This window comes from Palaemon carinicauda, chromosome 36 (genome assembly GCF_036898095.1).
Source record: "Palaemon carinicauda isolate YSFRI2023 chromosome 36, ASM3689809v2, whole genome shotgun sequence".
In the NCBI taxonomy this organism is placed as follows: domain Eukaryota; kingdom Metazoa; phylum Arthropoda; class Malacostraca; order Decapoda; family Palaemonidae; genus Palaemon; species Palaemon carinicauda.
The window spans coordinates 5,028,042-5,047,735 of NC_090760.1; the positions used below are offsets into that span (position 1 = coordinate 5,028,042).

The 19,694-nt window shown below is 36.2% G+C and overlaps 2 protein-coding genes across 2 annotated transcripts; both read right to left on the reverse strand.

The window, feature by feature from the left end:
* Positions 1 to 6,622: 6,622 nt before the first annotated feature.
* LOC137628734 (mucin-2-like) lies at positions 6,623 to 18,736 on the reverse strand. Its single transcript, XM_068359909.1, has 2 exons — positions 15,505 to 18,736; positions 6,623 to 9,832 (listed from the first exon to the last, which is right to left on the reverse strand). The coding sequence occupies exons 1-2, from the start codon at positions 18,719 to 18,721 to the stop codon at positions 6,951 to 6,953; spliced, it is 6,099 nt and encodes a 2,032-aa protein (XP_068216010.1). The 5' UTR covers positions 18,722 to 18,736; the 3' UTR covers positions 6,623 to 6,950.
* LOC137628248 (uncharacterized) lies at positions 11,636 to 15,478 on the reverse strand. Its single transcript, XM_068359414.1, has one exon. The coding sequence runs from the start codon at positions 15,476 to 15,478 to the stop codon at positions 11,636 to 11,638; it is 3,843 nt and encodes a 1,280-aa protein (XP_068215515.1).
* Positions 18,737 to 19,694: the final 958 nt, after the last annotated feature.

The window sequence follows — 19,694 nt, forward strand, 5'->3', positions numbered from 1 at the left end:
TATAAACTATAAAAATCTTAACAAAAACAAGACGAAAAGAAATAAGAGTGTACCCTCAAGCAAGATAACTCTAACCCAAGACAGTGGAAGACCATAGAACAGAGGCTAAGCTACAATCATAGTTGGAAAACCAAAATGCTATAAGCCAGGGGCTCTAATAGGGAAAATAGCCGAGTGAGGAAAGGAAACAAGGAAAAATATAAATATTTTAAGGACAGTAACTACGTTGAAATAAATATCTCCTATAAAAACTATAAATACTTTAACAAAACAAGAGGAAGAGAAATTAGATAGAATAGTGTGCCCGAGTGTACCCTCAAGCAAGAGAACTCTAACCCAAGACAGTGGAAGATCATAGAACAGAGGCTATGGCACTACAAAACTAGTGAACAATGTTTTTTTTTTTTTTTTTTTTTTTTTTTTTTGTATCCTTTACTTTCCACGTGTCAATTGTCAATTACTTTTACGAGATGTTTGTCTTCCCATTTGGATGAATGATGTCCGTATTTACCTTAATCTTCTAATCATTAATAAATGATTTATGAATATATACTGCATATATCATAGCATTCTATTTCGCTTCTTATCAAAATAGCTTCATATTGTTGGATGACATTACAGTATGTAAATTAATAATTTCATAAACAATCATCTTGGTATTTGGCATTGACAACTCCATGAACATGAAATATTTTATAGATTTTTCATAATAAATCAATTTCAGTTTTCCTTTTTTCAGAGAGCTGCTGTGTTGCTGTCTCTGACAGGCGCTGCCTTGGCCAAGACTCCAGGTTTCTTCAAGTTCCTACATTGAGGAGGAGGAGGAGGAGGAGGAGGAGGAAGAAGAAGAAGAGGATATGGTGGAGGTGGAGGTAGGTAAATTAGCAGGAAGGGGTAAGGATAAGGGGATTCATGTGAAGCGAGTAAAAGTGATATGTGAAAGAGAAATAGATTCTTTCGACTAACCTCTCCTCAACCCTCCTGTTCTAAGCTAACTTAAGACTCGAGTTTCCTGTTCTATACTAACTGAGGCTCAATTTCCCTGTGCTAACCTAACTTAGAATTCACTCTCCTGCGTTCACCTCACTTAGAATCAACTCCCCTGTGCTAACCAAATCTAGAATTAACTCCCCTGTGCTAACCTAATCTAGAATTAACTCGCCTGTGCTAACCTAATCTAGAGTTAACTCCCCTGTGCTAACCTAATCTAGAATTAACTCGCCTGTGCTAACCTAATCTAGAATTAACTCCCCTATGCTAACCTAATCTAGAATTAACTCCCCTGTGCTAACCTAATCTAGAATTAACTCCCCTGTGCTAACCTAATCTAGAATTAACTCCCCTGTGCTAACCAAATCTAGAATTAACTCCCCTGTGCTAACCTAATCTAGAATTAACTCGCCTGTGCTAACCTAATCTAGAATTAACTCCCCTGTGCTAACCTAATCTAGAATTAACTCGCCTGTGCTAACCTAATCTAGAATCAACTCCCCTGTGCTAACCAAATCTAGAATTAACTCCCCTGTGCTAACCTAATCTAGAATTAACTTGCCTGTGCTAACCTAATCTAGAATTAACTCCCCTGTGCTAACCTAACTTCGAACAAACTCCCCTGTGCTAACCTAATCAAGAATTAACTCCCCTGTGCTAACCTAACTTAGAACCAACTCTCCTGTGCTAACCTAACTTAGAATCAACTCTCCTGTGCTAACCTAATCTAGAGTTAACATCCCTGTTAACCTAACTTAGAACCAACTATCCTGTGCTAACCTAACTAAGAATTTACTTTCCTGTGTTAACCTTAGAACCAACTCTCCTGTGCTATCCTAACTTATAATCAACTCCCCTGTGCTAACTTAACTTGGACTATACTTCCTTCTCCCATCTTAATTCAGCTTTCAAATTCTAGCCTAATATAGCCTTCATTTTCCTTATCTAACATTATTTAGACATACTGTAGTTAATTTCAACTTATTAATCTAAAATATACTTTTTCCACTCATTTTAAAATCAATCTACTTAACAGTACTTAACCTAGCAAAGCCCAAACTTACCTAAACTAACCTAACCCTACTCAATCTAATCCTGAGGTGAGCTTACTTATCACGCTTAGAAAAAAAATAACTTTGCGTCTCATGGAATCTAATGGAAAAATATAAGTTTCCATACATAGAGTAAGTGTAGAGGGTCACCTCATGTCAATCAAAATAGTAACACTCTTCAAATCAAATTTCCCCTGTGGGTATTATTAATTTCTCTCTTTTTCTGGTACCAAGATTTGGAATTCAAGGATAATCTGCTGTCGTGAATTAACTATAAACTAAATTCATTCACTGTTATTTTTCTATTCAGAATCATATTATACCACTATGAAATCTATATAAGGAGACTCCATATCTGTCCATCTACTTGCCATGCATTATATCAATCTTAGAAATAAGTTCGTTGCATATGCAGATGATGCTACTCTCTTTGCCTCAATATCCCTCTCCTGAATGTAGAAATCTATATAAGGATACCCTATATCTGTCCATCTACTTGCCATGTAATATATCAATCTTAGTAATAAGCTCGTTGCATGTGCAGATGATGCTACTCTCTTTGCCTCAATACCCCTCTCCTGAATGTAGAAATCTATATAAGGATACCTTATATCTATCCATCTACGTGTTATGCAGTATATCAATCTTAGAAATAAGGTCGTTGCTTATGCAGATGATGCTACTCTCTTTGCCTCAATTCCCTCTCCTGAATGTAGAAATCTATATAAAAATACCCTATATCTATCCATCTACTTGCTATGCAATATATCAATCTTAGATATAAGCTCGTTGCATATGCAGATGATACTACTCTCTTTGCCTTAATTCCCTCTCCTAAATGTAGAAATCTATATAAAAATACCCTATATCCATCCATCTACTTGTTATGAAATATATGAATCTTAGAAATAAGCTCGTTGCATATGCAGATGATGCTACTCTCTTTGCCTCAATTCCCTCTCTTGAACGTAGATCTCGGGTTGCTGAGTTTTAGAGAAATTTAAGCAACACGTAACATTTATAGTGATTTAAAAAACGAATATAAATTGTTATAAGTATAATTTCGTAAAATATTTAATGAAAAAACAAGATTCGTCGTTGGTGAGTGGAATTAAGAGGGAGTGAATGTTGATTACGAAAGAGGAAATAAAGTTTCTCAAGAATATTCGCTACTCAGCATCGAGTCATTGTAAATAATTTGAATTTCAGAACATCACTTCCTTAGATTAAAAGTTCCTGTTCAGTAAATCTCATGTAAAAATTGGTGCATTTATGTGTTCGTAATTCTTGCAAAATTAAAAGGTTCTGAACTATTTAATTATTAGGAAATACACTATAAGTGTGAGCATATCATGTTGCAAATGTATACCGAAAATTTAGGCTTATTATCTTACTAAATGTTTATATCATGTTCAGTAATATTCTATTTAAACAAAAATATAAATTCATCAGGACAATCTTCAGAAAATAAGTAGATGAAAATTGATTCCTTCGAAAAGAAATAAAATTGCGAAGAAAGTATAATTTTATGAAATAACCAATTGTTTTATAAAATTATTTTTTTCAAATCAGAGAGAAAATGTCTTGATATTTTATCAGAATAATTTTCAAAAAATAAGTAGAAAATGAAAATTGATTCCTTCGAAAAGAAATAAAATTGTGAAGAAAGTATAATTTTATGAAGTAACCAATTGTTTTATAAAATTATTTTTTTTTTTAAATCAGAGAGAAAATGTCTTGATATTTTATCAGAATAATCTTTAAAAAATAAATAGAAAATTAAAATTGAATCCTGAGAAAAGAAATAAAATTGTGAAGAAAGTATAATTTTATGAAATAACCAATTGTTTTACACAATTATTTTTTTTTAATATCAGAGAGAAAATGTCTTAATATTTTATCAGAATAATCTTCAGAAAATAAGTAGATAAAAATTGATTCCTTCGAAAAGAAATGAAATGGAAAAGAAAGTATAATCTTATGAAATAACCAATTGTTTTACAAAATTATTTCTTTTTACCATCAGAGAGAAAATGTCTTAATATTTTTATTCAAATTAATATTAGATTTAGTAGAACAATTTTCTAAACGAATAAAAAACTAAATGTATACCAAACATCTCGAAAGTAGAAAACTTCAGAAGAAAACGATACTCAAAAATAAAAATACTGAAGAATTGAGCAATATAATCTAATTAATTCGAAATCCTTGAACAGAAACTGGAGCTGGGGGAAGGACCTAGGGAACTGGGGATCCTTCGGGCCTCGGGGTGAGTGTCATCAGTATATCCTTTGGAGGAGGACAAGCAGAAAAGGGAGGTTAATTAATTAGAGGTAAGATCTATTAACTTGCTTTTTCCCGGTTCTTTTTTTTTTTTTTTTTTTTTTTTTTGTATGGGGTAAGCACAGTTGCCTTCTTTTTGAAGGACTTTGCTTTGGCTTTGGGGTAGACATGGCCCAAATCGGCTGCCCTGCCTGACACAGCTTTAAACCCCGGTAGCGTATGTTCATGTGTTGTACCAGTCACCAGATATAAGATATCATTAATTTAAACTGAGAAAGGCTGAGAACTTCGTCTTTTAAATTCTCTACATACCAAAGTTCCCATTTTGGGGACACCATTAAAATTGGTTCAGTGAGTTACTGATTATTATTATTATTATTATTATTATTATTATTATTACTTGCTTAGCTACACCCTAGTTGGAAAAGCAGGATGCTATAGTCCCAGGGCCTCCAACAGGGAAAATAGCCCAGCGAGGAAATGAAACAAAGAAAAATAAAGATTTTAAGAAGAGTAACAACATTAAAACAAATATCTCCTATATAAGCTATAAAAACTCAAACAAAACAAGAGGAAGAGAAACAAGACAGGACAGCATGCCCGAGTGTACCCTCAAGCAAGAGAACTCTAACCCAAGACGGAGAATTAAGTATTTTATCCTTAAATTACCCTCCTCTATGTCTATAGGTAGTGAGGAGGGTGCTATATATCTCCAGTGATAGGTTCCTTTATAAATTAGTTGAAGAAGAGAGTAGTGTGTGTGTGTGTGCGTGTGTGTGCAAGCGAGCTACACACACACACACACACACGCACACACACAAACACGCACTACTCATATCAACACCTGTTTCTTAATACAAGTGTTCGTTAACTCTCCTTTTGTTTGTCTTCACTATTAACCAGTTCTCTCATGAGAGAGAGAGAGAGAGAGAGAGAGAGAGAGAGAGAGAGAGAGAGAGAGAGAGCCCCAGTGATGTCATTATTTCTTTATATGTTCTTCCCAGGAAGTCTTAAAATAGGAAAGAAAATAAGTCAGTCTTTTTTATATTATAGAATCGGAATCCACGTTAAATTTTGTTAGAATAAAGTCTTAAAACATATTTTACATGTTTCTGGGAAGACAATTAGGATATAGAGAAGTCAAGATGTTTGTATACTTATGCATATATATGTATGCATATGAATATGCATATATACGTATATAACACTCAAAATCTATACAAAAGCGTACACCTAATCAAAATCTATACATAATGAATAATAAAAGAGCTTGTGAAAAGTTATTATCATTTATTCACGTTATAAAAAAACTGAAAACAGAGATAGTGATAACATAACAAGTGAAAGGTTAATGAAATGGCAAGAATTATACGGTTACAAAATGGCTCCCACAACGAGCCAGCGCGTGGGATTGTGGGGGATAATGATATCTTGTGCTTCCTAAATTCCATATTAACATTATTTACATATTTTTGGAGATTACTTATATATAAAATGTTGTGTGAAAACTTGTTAATGTGTATTTTTGTTTTATCCTACATATATGAATATGAATGATTTTGTTAATATTCAATTTTCATTTTTTTATCATAAAAAGTCTATGAAATGTTTCCCATTCTTAATTTGTAAAAGATTATGAAATAGGATTCCAATTTCATAATTTTTTTTTCATATTCAATCATCATATCATATTGCCTTATTTGATAGAAAAAAAAATCTAAATACAATATCTAATATCTTTGAAATTATTTACACATTACGAAACAATCCTACGTGAAGAAAATGAAAGACATTTTTGAAAATACATTTTGTTGAAAATAAAAAAACCTGACGCCAATGAGCCTAAGTGAATGACTAGAAATGTATCTTATATTAAAATAGCAACAGAGAGCATTTAAAAGTTTAAAAGACTAGTTCCATTTAACACTAGAAGCAGATAGAGGTCTATTAATCTTGGCCATATTCTTCTTAGATAAATTACTGTTAATATTCAATTTGGAAGTTTGTGTCTGAGGGAGGATTGTTTTCATAAAATTTTTTGGTTTTTATAAGGGAATGGCAAACAGTTTTGGACACTTTGATAGTGACGTAATATATATATATATATATATATATATATATATATATATATATATACACACACACACATATATATATATATATATATATGTGTGTGTGTATATATATATATATATATATATATATATATGTGTGTGTGTGTGTGTGTGTGTGTATATATTCATACATATATACATCGTAATATAAATATCTATCAGTTAAACAAGCATATTACAGGTAAGGGTACTTTTAGAAGTTATTTTGTAAAAACGTAATACTGTATATCATTCTGTAATCTCTTCCAAAGGATACTTTTGCTTTGCATAAAATTTCCTTATTCATTTCTAAAACGAAAGTATCACAGAGGAGTCTATCAAATACACTCTTAACTCTTTATGAACAACAAATATATTCGGATAGTATTATGACACAATTGTGGAAAGTATCATAATATTGTTCTACTTTCCACAAATGGAAGTATGGCAAATGACTAACAGATTAAGTCAACTGGTTCCTGAAGATCCAGAATGAATAAATATTGTCATAATCGTACAGTTCGAAGGTGGTCTACTGAAGAGCAGGCCTCCTTGTTCTTCTGAATTCTGGTCTAGTCCGCTGTAATCCGATGTTTGTCCAAGCCCTTGCTTTGGCTTCAATGGACTCTCGAATCTCCCGTATCTTCTCTGGTATGGACTCATCATCTCGCGTAATGGTCACTTCTTCTGATCTTGGATTGAGCCAAGAGAAGCCCCCATCATCATAGTTCCATCTGTCACTTCTCTGAGCTTCTCTGCTACCAGAAAATTCTCTTCTCTCCTCTCTGTCAGACAGGTTTCTTGTCCCACCAAAAAACTCTCTGCTTTCTCTGGGCAAGTCTCGATTGCCCACAGCGGGCTCTTCTGCTCTGATGTCAAATTCTCTGTTTGACCTCGAGTTCTCTAAATGACGAGTTCTAGTCAGGGATTCTCTGTTCTGATTGCGAACTTGAACTTCACTGTGACCCCTTATTGAATCATCAGATCTTGGAGAGTTTCTTCTACCTGATGTATCATAATCGTCGTTTGAAAACTCTCGACTGACACGCGTGTTTTCCCTTGAAAGATTTTGTCTGTACCTAAAGGAACTTGACCCTCTTCCTCGTCCTGACCCAAGCAGGAAGTCATTACGACCACTTACATTATCTCTGAGCCTACTTGGTTTTCTTCTGCGTCTTGGATTCCTTTGCCTCTGATGGTGACCAACTTGTTGCTTTCTTATTGGCTCCTGGAAATTTTCTCTGCTTTCTCTGTTGGTAGCTTCTGGTTCTTCACGAATACCCTGGCTTCTTTTGAAAGTGTGTTCCACATCAGGACCAGCTAATAAGATAATACTCCCTTGATTCTCGTTCCGTAATCTTCTGGTTCGAGATGTTAAAAAACTCTGCTCTTCACCATTCAGTTTCCCTTGTAAGTTCTCCCTTGATTCAAATCTTGCTGAAGCACGTCGAGCATTTCCAAGAGATTCTATCCCTGAACTACTTGCTGGAGGCAAGTCATTAGCATATAGACTAACATGAGATTCGGAAGGTCCTGGTGGTACGAGTTGACTTGAGAGTGATTTTATTGTAGGGTTTAGGGTGTTTACTGAAGGTGCGGAGTCACTATTTGGCTCAACATAAATGATAACAGAACCATCATTTTCTACACCAATGTTCTGAGATCCTTTGTAAGTTACTGTTCTTGAAGAATCTTGAGGGTTGATCAAAATGATGGCTGAGTTTCCAGTTTCTGTTGATGGTCGAGAGATGGAAGGACGATTGCTTTCCCTACTGGACACAGAGTCTTTGTTTGGTTCTACCAAAATTATTGTTGATCCACTTGGGGATTTGATTTCTCTACTTCTTTCCTCAGAAAATGATTCCTTTTTACTGTTTGGGTCTACTAAGATAATTGTCGAGCCGCTGGTTCCATGTTCTTTGGAAGTTGAAATCTCAATGTTTCTCCATCTTTCATTTAAACTTTTATTGGAATCAGAATCAATCAGGATAATAGCTGAACCATCTGCTTTTGGTGGTAAAAATTGCCTTTCAAATTTTTGGTTATCTCTGGAATCATTAGAATCTACCAAAATAATTGCAGATCCGCTAACTCTTCGTTCTTTTACTTGAGCCAAAGGTTTTGGAAGTGTCTCTTGATTTACATCTCGCTTTTCGTTCGGCTCTACAAGTATGATTACGGATTCTTTATCTGGTGTGTTATCTAGTGACTTTGGTATGTTATTATCGTTCCCTTCACTAGGACCTCCACTATTTGTCAGAGTACCATCATTATCTGGAACCCTTTCTAATGTTAAACCTGGATCTACTCCATTATCATAATCTCCAAAATTCACATAATAATCACCGTAGTCCTCATAGCTATATTCATCATCATTGTTACCATTTCCTGGTAAAGGAGATGAAGTAGGAGGGGGCGTTATTGGAGTAGCACTTGTAATGGCAGGTGTAGATGTTGTTGTTGGTACAGCACCAGGGATCCTAGGAGGAGAAGAGGTTTGGGCTTCTTGAGTTGGTGTAACATTTGTTGTGGAAGAAGGTTCATCAGGAAAATCTAACTCCGGGATAGTTGGTCTACGGGGTATAGTTGGTGGTACCAAAGGCCGTCGAGAGGTAACTGTGGTACTTTCATCATCACGACATCGTTTACGATATCCTTTGTAACGGCGTCTCCTTCCCCAAAATGGCCGTCTTCTTCCAGAGTGCGGAAATCTTGGACTACCTCTTCCTAAAGTGTCTATCTCCTCTGGTGGTGGTGGTATATAATCATCACTAACATCAATGGTTGTTGGAATCTCCTGAGCTACTTGCTTAGCTGAAGGTGAAGGCGTTGATGATGAAATAGTGAGGAGAAAAGAGGTGAAATCGAGATCCTCATCAATACCCAATTCTTCGTGTGATAGACTTGCATCTATATTGGCATTTCCTTCTTTCTGCAGTCTCTCTTTTTCACTAGCCGGTGTTACGAGTTCTCTTGATATATTCTCCTCAAATGTGTTCCCATTTTTATCAGAGGATAGGTAGCTATACCCACTTGATTTTGGATATAGAATACCCTTTTTCTTATAATTATTGGCTAATTCCAAGAGCTCACGCAATGCAGTTCTTAATTGTTTGGGGTCCACCGGAGGGATGAAATTCATCCCTTGCATTAACATATTTTTGATGTCCATATCATCGAGTCGTCCCTCTGTTACATTATCTTCTGTTGGAGTAATGGTCTGACGGGTCACTCTTCGCCTCTTGTTCCTTCCCCGTTGGCGAGGAGTCGATAGTTGCCTACTTTTCAACTGCTCCTGAAGATGCTGATAAAGAGCCAAAGAGTATTCTCTTACCTCTTCCAGGTTACCTGCTTTTCGCGAGGCTTCCGATGTTTTACCATCAGCAGTTGATGAGGGTCTTTTCCTCTTCTTTCCTAAGTATGAAAGAATAATGATATCAACAAAGTTTCTGTGGTACATTAGATAATCATTCTAGATGATTATTGGAAGCATACTGATGAATCAAAGACTTTTTCTTTAAAGGTATTACAGAATATGTGATTTGTAAAGCAACATATATTTCCACAGATATCAACAGTATATATTAAAAAGAAAAGCATTGAAACTACATGGTCATGTCATTAGTAAAGTCCTGTTTTTTCTTATTTATGAGTACTGAATATATCAGTCATAAACGCAAATTTGAATTAGATGTATTCAAAACCACAAATTGTTAAGAATCTTCAATGTTCTTACAATGGTATTTCAACCATAAATTGAGAATCATTTCAAAGATCATGGTAATGATTATAAAGCAAACATTGTTGGCAAATCTTAACAATTCCTGGCTCTCAAATTTAAACCTGGAACTTAAAAAGTCTTTGCTGTAAAGAAAAAAATCACTGTATGTCCAATTAATAATAATGAGTCACATAGTATCCTGTCACTATGGTATGAAGTGAGAGGATAATTATCAAGGTATATTAAGTAGTGAGAAAGAAACCTTGAAAATTAAAGTAAGGTCAGAACAGTCTTCCAAAGAGAGGGAATTATGTTACGAGGTCAATTTCCAGGAAAACCTGTTCATCTGTCAAAAGGCCAATCAATCATGGGTGAAGATAGTCTTAATGAAAATTTGTCTTCAAGATATTAAAAAATGTCATTTGATAAGTATATAGATAATAGAAATTTAGAATGTAATATGGTCTATTCTAACATACAATGTACATTCTAGTTATTAGAAAATTAAAACAAGGGATATAACGTCAGAATTGCTTAAAAATGGTCTGTTCCAAAATTTGTCATGGTTTTTATATATATAACTGTCAAGTCAGTGGTATAATCGTTCTGCCTTCATGGCAGAGGTCAGTTATTCATCGTTCCAGGTCAAGTACCGTGGCTGACCTTTCTTTTTCTTTATGTGGGGGTAAGGTTGATGGCCGACCCAGAGATGATGGGATAGGAGTGTTGTTTTGTTGTTGTTGTTGTTGTTGTTGTTGTTGTTGTAATTGTGATATTGTAATGATGCATGTGATTATGTACTGCTCTTTATATGAACTGTTTAGTTTTGATATGATAAATAGTTATTTCCAGAAAATATGTATAGGCAAATTCCAGTCAAATCAGAATCAGGCAGGTTAATATATTAGTTTTGAGGAAAGGAACTGAATGTAGTAAAGTTTAAAACTGTATAATGTTCGAAACTCGTATCCCAGGGTCTAAATTTTCAATTGAAAAGATTATAAAGTTTTCCTTGTTCTATAAATATACAACTCATTTCATCTACTTCACCTTCTGTGGTTTAGAAATTCTTTGACCTGATAGTCCTGCTCCATATTTTTGTTTAGATTTGCTAATTGTTTTCCTTCAACCATCCAATTGTAGTCAGCATAATGCTCTTTTCAGACATGATTGTCTAATACATTTCCTTAACCAAAGAAATTTTATGTAGTATATGAATGAATATTTTTATGGGTTTTCTGAAAACTATATTGTATCTTGGAAGACTTGAGAAAATATAAATTTGGAAATGAATACAATAGTTGAAGGTTACTATGCATATGATTAAGATTAATGTCATCCTTTTTCAGTATGTCCGTACATTTTAAAATATTTTTCTACTTATCTATTTGGCTGGATTTAAAACTAGTGTATTATTTATCACTGTTTATATCAAGTAAAAATTTAGTGACTAGATATTGAATAACTAATTAAATAATCAATAGATTCAGAAAACTCTATCTCTTTTGTGTGCTTATCTTCTTACCAAATCCTACATCAACGAGACTTTGCAAGTAAGAGTCTGGTAAATCTTCAATATTACTTGAAGCCACCGATCTAGGAGCAAGTGACTGCTTCGCGAATAGTATCTTTTGTCGCATCAACTGAAAAGGATGTAGTAAAGCGAGATTTCTTTTACTACCCTCACTGTTTGCTAACGTTCCCACCCCAATCGGCATTTGCCCTCCTGTTCTTCTCTCCTGCTGGAGAGGAGGATTTGAGGTTTCTTGCTCCTCTTCTTTGTAATAGCTAGGAGTGCTCTCTAAACCGGGAATAGCACCATAGGGCTCCTTTTCTATTCTGGGAACTGAAGTAGCTCCTATTCGCTCTCCATTATTCAATTGTAAGGGGGATAATGTAGTGCTTCTTCTTCTCTTTATGACTCGTCTTCTTCCATTGATATTGATTACTCTTAAAGAAGTTAATGAGTTAGGGGTCAAAGCGGAATTTCTTTGAGAGCTCAAAGTTCTGTTCTGTTGAGATACAGTGAATGTAGGCTCAAGCACCACTGATTCGTCGGTTGGCTTTGTATTAGAGTTCAACTCTTTAATGACATTAGGGTTTTCACTAATTTCTAGTCTATGTTGTAGATGATCATCATAAGTGTCATTAGAATATTGGGAGAGTATCCCATTTGTAAAAGCAGTATAATTACTGCCATCATGGATATGAGCATGAGTGCTGTTTCCTGATAAATGGACATGATGAATATTCATCTCTGTTGGAGATGAAATATAAGAGGGTGTTGATAAATGACCAAAGAAATTAGGAACTGGAGTATGAATTAAAAAATTGGGTGTTTGTGTTAGCGTTATGATGTTTCTGTTATCTGGTATGTACGGAGAATCAGTAGCATGTGGACGAACCTCTATACCGTGTTCACTAGTAATACTAATATGGGTACTAGGAGGTTGGTGTGCAGGATATGAAGGAGGTGGTGTGTGTATCCTTTCTGGAGACTGAATGCCATAGTTTGCCCTCGGGGTCACTGCTACAACGGAAGGGTTTGACATTGATGGTATATCATGCAGAAAAGGGTTATTGTTTTGTGTTATAGGGATACTCAATTCACCCAGTTTCTCTGCAGTTGCCTTGGCATCATGAAGGGGGGTTGCTAGAGGGATACTCGGAGTATTGTAATGGTTGAGTATATCACTAAAATATAAGTGTGGTGGAGAGTCATGATACTCCTCTGAACTGTGAAATGTGATTTTGTGGTGTGGTTCATTTACAGACTTTGCGTCAGAAGCTGGAGCAAAAGTTCCAATGGGCGCTGGAGTCGTGAAATGAACAAATGAACCTGATATTTCGGGGTGTTGAAATGGTGGTTGGGTGTGTCCTTGATGGATATTCAATGGTTCTGCAAGATGCAATGGAGGATGTATTTGGTGTGGATCTTTATAGGGAATTTGATCAAGAGCTGACCGAGTTGTATCATGACTGTAATGCAGAGAAGTTTGTGTTGATGGATACCTTTTAGACTGATAGAGCTCTGGTACCTGTGGCTCTAACTGATACTGGGAGGGAACATTTGGTGCAATGGCATAATTCATAGGATAGTCTAAATTCTTAGGAATGTTTCCATAGTTTATCTGGCTTGTCAATAATTGATTGTTTTGTTCATTGTCACTACCAGAATATCTTGGGTGAGTTGCTGGGGTTGAACTTTCATGTCTAATATCTGAAATAACTTTTTGGTACCTTGTAACCGAAAGAGTGTCTGGTGCTAATGTTGCAGAGGTTACTGAAGGTGTTGTATGAGGTCTAGGATAATTAAAATGAGGTTTAAATGTAGGCACATTCTCAGTAGTGTGCAAAGAAATTGACGGTTTGCTAGTAAAAACGAACCTGTGTGGGGGACGATAAGTAGTTATATGATCCTTATCGTAAGGTTGATTGGTTATCAAGTGCTGAGGATTATGAGGTATCGCAGATGTGTAAGGTTTTCCAGAATAGGTTTCTGGTGAACTGGTAGTTAAAAGGTTGTGTGGTAGACTTTCTGTGGTAAATTCAATGGATGCTCTTGGAGGATGGTAAATACCTTGAGATTGTTTGAATATATTGTTCATTTGAGGGTGCACATCCGGGCGCTTTGTTGTCGAGTAATTCGGTTTGACAGTTGTTGAATGGTAAGTTTCTCCCTGATAGGTTAGATGGGAATTGACTTTCCTGTGATTGTCAGAATTACCATGAGGATATTTTGTTGTGGGATAGTTTAACGAAGGTAAATCTGAATCATAGTGCTCATTAAGATATTCATGGTCTGAATATACATACTGATTTTGCTTTTCTTTAAGATTGGACGAGAGTTGCCAATTAGATTTCTGAATACTTTTGTTTAGATGAGGATTATCACTGTTCCCCCTATAATGAGGACTTGAAGTTGGCCTATAATGTATGTTACGGATTGGTGGTGGATTGTTATAGTTATAAGTATCATCGGTTTCTACATTATGGTGAAAAGGATTAAGTTTGTTTGTCGTAACGATTGTAGAGGGAATAATCGGTTTATGTGGATAAACGTCCCTTTCATTGTCTGTTTGATACTGGAATGAGTCTTGTCCATTGTTTGAAATTGGAGCACGTGTAGTTGATGATGGATGAAAAGCGGGAATGTTAGGTGTAAGTATCTCGTCTGTGAAGAGAGTATCAATTGAAAGCTTTGGACCTGCAGTAGACGTATGTCCAAAATTTATATTTTGGAAAGAGCCACTAAATGGTTTGTACCTTTGTGGCGGTAGATATCGTGTTCGTACTACTGGACCATGAAACAATGATGGCTTATCAACTGGCCTTCTATGTAAAAAGGGCCTAAATCTTTGCCTATAATAATTATTCAGCAGCATTCTGTGTCTTTGTTGTCTATTAGTGGGGTGGGTAGCATGACGATGTTTATGATGTTTGAACAATAAAGGATTGTTGACTGCTGGTACTCCTGCGATATCAGCTCGAGAAGAGTCAGTATAAGATGAAGGTTTTAAAGTTGTTTGAGGAACGTGAACATTAACCAATTTCTTAGTGGGATTAGAAAGATTTAATGAATCTAAATTTGGTTTTGCTAAGGATGATTTTGGAGGAGTTCCAACTGCATGATTAAATCCAAAATTAGTGTTAGTAACGTGTATAGGCTTAATTGTGGTGGTCACTGATAGACTATCTCCGACTGATGGAGATTCAGAGAATGGCAAAGCTGTCTGAGGTGCAATAGAGTATCCTGACAAAGATGTTTCATGGTTTAAAAGGCTATTAAGATACCGCTGCAGTGGCACATTGATGTTAAATGTTAACTGTACGTTTGGCATCATTTCTCCTGTTAAATTGTTCTTCTCATGTTGATAAGAAGGAAGATAAGAGATATGAGAGAAGGAAGAACCTGATACTAGTTGTGATTCTGATGTATGATGATCTGCATAGGATTCTGATCTCTTTTGTTTGATTTTGTAAGGATTAACTGTTGTGTGATTTGAGTAGCTGGAATTTTCATACATTTTATGTGGAAAGTCGACAAAAATTTCAGACAAATTATGATGAGTTAGCTGAGGTTGTGGTATTGCAACTTTAGAATTGTTTATATGCAGTTTTGATGATGTTTCATTCAAATGTAAATGTTTGCGCTGTAAAGTATTATCTAAAGTATGCTGTGCTTGTGAAGATATTTTGTCAGTGATGTTGGTAAAGGAATTAACAGTTTCATTTCTGCTAACAGTCTTTGAATATATCAGGGATGTCTGTATTGGGTTGGGTCCTGTCGATCTATCGCCTGTCGGGTCATTCGGGTCTCGTCGAGGTAGACCGGGCATTGGACCTGGCAAGAACTTATTCCCACCTGTGGGTATAGGAAGGGGGGAATGAGATGACATTTCTTCTTGAGGGGCCAAAGTTGTTGGGAGGGTCACTGGATGTTGAAGTTCATGATGTGGAAGTGGGGATTTTTTTTCTTCATTTGCTGTTGAATCTATATTACTGGAGGTATGGGTTGGAAGAAGGGGAATAGGGTTCTTGACTGATATATCTAAAGAGGCTACTTCGGATGATGGATTGTGTTTCATTTCATTAGAAGAGGCTATATAAGCTATCTCAGGAATATTAGTTGTAGAAAGATTAGGAGACTGAACAGCAGCTAATGCTTCAGGGTTACCATACATGATATTACCAGTAGCTGATAGTTGGCCTGTTGTTGAAGGAGAGTAAGAAATGCTAGAATCCAGGGGCAAGGTATGGACTAATGGAGGTGAAGGATGGGTGCTATTTAGTACAGAAGTTCGTGCATGAGATGGACGGCGGCGGCGTTTTACAAGTCTTTTATTTCCTTGATTTCTTACATTACTTGTGACTTTAGAATTGCTCTCTTCCTTTGGTAACTGACTAGTATCTAAATTTACAGGATTGGTGTCCGAAGTTAGGGGTTTATCTGTATTCTTTGTTGGAGGGTTTGTTGGTCTTCGTCGACGAGCTACGTAGTTCCTTGGCACTGTTGGGTGTCTATTACGTGCTGTAGGTGTTGCTTTTCTCTTTTTATTTTCCTCTGAGTCATTTGAAGATATCTTTGGCTTTCTTTGTCTTAAAGACTTTGGTTGCATAGAACCATTTCTTACTCTTGTTGCACTGGTCACAGAATTAGGGTTACTAGGCTTATCAACTGGAGTAACCTTTATATCTAATGGATTTGCAGTTACAGAAGTTTCACTAAAATATCTAGATTGGTCTGGTTTTTTGAAAGGATATAATTCCAGCAGGGACTTCTTTGTTGGTGATGGGCCTTCTGTGGGGTATGCTGTAGTTCTAGTTCTGTTACGTTTGGGCTTCTCTTTGCGTTCATTGTCAAAAACTGACATCACAGAATTAATTTCTGGATCATAGATAGCTGTGGTTCCTACAGTTTTGAATGGCACAAGGGTTGTACTTTGAACAGGCGCTGGTGTTACTTCATTATTTATATGCTCTGTGCTTATGGTAGATTGCGCTACAGGGTTCAGATGCTTCGGTACTCGAGTTGATGTTTGTATCGTTAGATCATTTTCACTACCACTAGCTCCTGACAACAACTGTGCTGGGTTAGTCTTAGTCTGATGAACATGTTTTTGATTAATAAGTAAACCACTGACATCATCATTAACTGTGTCAAAGCTTAATCTGGGTTTAGGTGGATAAGGTCCAGTTGTTGACATATACTTTGGAGTTACTCCCATGAACCTTCTTGTGTATGGATTTTCTTTATATATCTGAGTTACTGAATTATTTCTTCGTAGATTTGCAAGGTAAGTGTATGAGTTAAGATAATATTGCCGTAAAATTTCCTGTGGATAATAAGCTAACATATCACTTTGAATACCAGGATTGAAATATTGTTCTCTTGCAGCTAGAAGACTTCCCGAGGGCAATCTGGTATCTTCTGTTCCAGCGACATTTGGACCAGAGTATGGTCTTGAACCAGTAATTGGATTCATTGAGTATACATATGGGTTGGTGAAATGATTTATGTAGTCATTGTTGCCCCAGTAAGGGTTATAGTACCCATCCATATTATTGAGTGCATTATAAGGGAATTGATTACTTTGTTGGTTGTAAAAGTTTTCTTCCACTGCAGAAGCTTCCTGTTTCTTCTTATGGCTGGTTGGTGTATTGCCAATGTCAAGGTCTGGGCTGGTTTCCTCAGAGGAATAAAATGTTAGAGCAGGTTTTTTTGGTGGTGCAAAACTCTCCATGGGAGATTCACTTTCAGATCCAGTTTCTACACTAGCAGGGGCTTCTTTCATAATGTCAAATAGATCGGTAGTCAATTTTTGTGAGTGATGGTACAAAGTATCTTGTTGCAAAGCCTTTTCCTCTAAATTGGTTAAGTCATAGGCCTTTTCATATCCAGGGGGACTATGCAACGTTGAAGGAAGTTTTGGTGACCGCAGAGGCCTTTCAGCTGGAGGTTCTTTTAGTGAAACATGTAAGGAGTCAGTGTCGTACTGATACGATGGAGTGGATGGAGAATGAGCCTTAGTTTCATAAGGGTAAGGCCATGGAGTTGTAAAATCATTAGGAATATGATTTGGTTTAGATTTAGGGCGATGCTCATTTAAGGAATATTTGGGAGAAGCTGTAAGGGTTTGTGAATGTTCTTTCTCATTCTTATATCTTAACATTTCATAGCTAGGTTGTGCTGATGTCTGATACTGAGGTGACTCTACTGCATAGCGGGATTTTTCTCTCCTATGATTTTGGCTGGGCTGATGTAAATTGGTCTTGACCTTTGGGGAAGAGGAAGGGTAGCTTGATTTTGAAGTTAAATACCCAAGGACAGCAGGGACATTGAATTCACTCTCTGGCATGACAGCTTTATAAGATGAATCAACATTGGGATGCTGCCCCACAGAATGGTGCATTCTGATATCAGACACAGGGTGAGGCAAATTGTAAGTAGGGTTTGGAGTCGTATATGTAACAACAGTTGGATTGACTGGGTTTTCGTTTGGCAGAGCTCCTGGATGACGCGAACCTAACCCTGAAGACTTCATGGTGAGGTGGTGTGATGCAGTGTGACTCACAGGAAAAGGTGAGACATAATTTGGTGCTGCAGTTGTATAAGTATGAATACCCGGAGTATCCAAAGCATTCTTTGGTGTAACTGCTGCCAAATGAACTGATCCAGGATTTTGATTTTCTCTTTCCTGAGTGAGATAACTCTTAGGTGAATTGTACCCCTCTGTACCATCACTGTAATCATAATATGGGTCTCCAGAATCTCTTCCGCTCTCATAATTTCCATAATCATAGTCATAGTAATCGTGTTTAATGCCACCGCCGTAATTGTAAAGTGGTGAATGAAGGGATGAATTCCAACCACCATAAAAAGGATCTCTTTGATAAGGATCTCTTTGATAAGGATCTCTTTGATAAGGATTATGAGGATAGATGCTAGGAACAGGGTGACGAACATCCCTCTGTAGTTGGACCTGTGGGCCAGGGACCCGAGCGCTCGAATGAGTTTGGTGGGAAGAATGAGGGAAGGTGGATTTGGAAGGTAAAGAAGGTTGCTTGGATCCGATTTTCATGCTCCAGTCCTGTTCAAGATGAAGAAAATCTGCGAGGGATGCAAGATGAGGCTTAGATTATAATTTCATTACGTAAATGCCATAGTTTTATTTTTCTTCAATATTCATGCAAGATGATTGGTTTAGAGATAGTTCATTCATATTTACTAAAAACATTTACTTACTTTTGAAAACAACAAATCGCTACCTCATTGCAAGAGGGTCGTAACTCCAAATTCCTGATTTTTCAGGAGACGCATTTGAAAGTTGCTAAGTCCTATGAATTTGATCATGTTTCACAATCTTCTTAGTGCCATCTCTCGGCCGCTAATTCACCTAGATTTACGACTCTTTTACCAAAAGATGCAGAATCAATTCGGCAATCTTGTACACCATATAACTCAAAACAAGCAAATTTGGAGTTACGACCCTCTTGCAATGAGGTAGCGAAATGTAGTCAAAACAATGCCATACTTGATTTTAGATCACTTACCACATAAAGATAAACAAATCCAAAATGTTCCTTTAGGTTTCTAACGGAAAAATTAAGTTTCAAAAGGAAATCCAATAATAGTAAAACATCTTTTAAGAAGATACAAATATCATCCTATAAATTCTGTTGTTGAAAATTAATAGTAATTCAATGATTATTCACAGAATTATCTAGCATAACCCTAATCAATACTTGCCCCATTGCACCTAAAATTAATACTGATGCCTTCATAGCATCACGCTTAAAATCGTGAAAATATTTCATATCTTTATGGGGTCCCTCTAAGGAGTACAGATGAGCAAATTATTGCCAGAAGGTGTACATTACCTGGTATACCAAAAGCTGGATCATCAAGATCTGGGAGTGGATGGAAGAACGCCCCTCCAGGTGGAGACTGTTGAAAATAACTCGTTATTATGAGAGTCAATAAAGATGTCCTATTAGTTATAAGAATCTAATTCATTATTCGATTCATGTATTTACCATGTTCCTATAAATAAA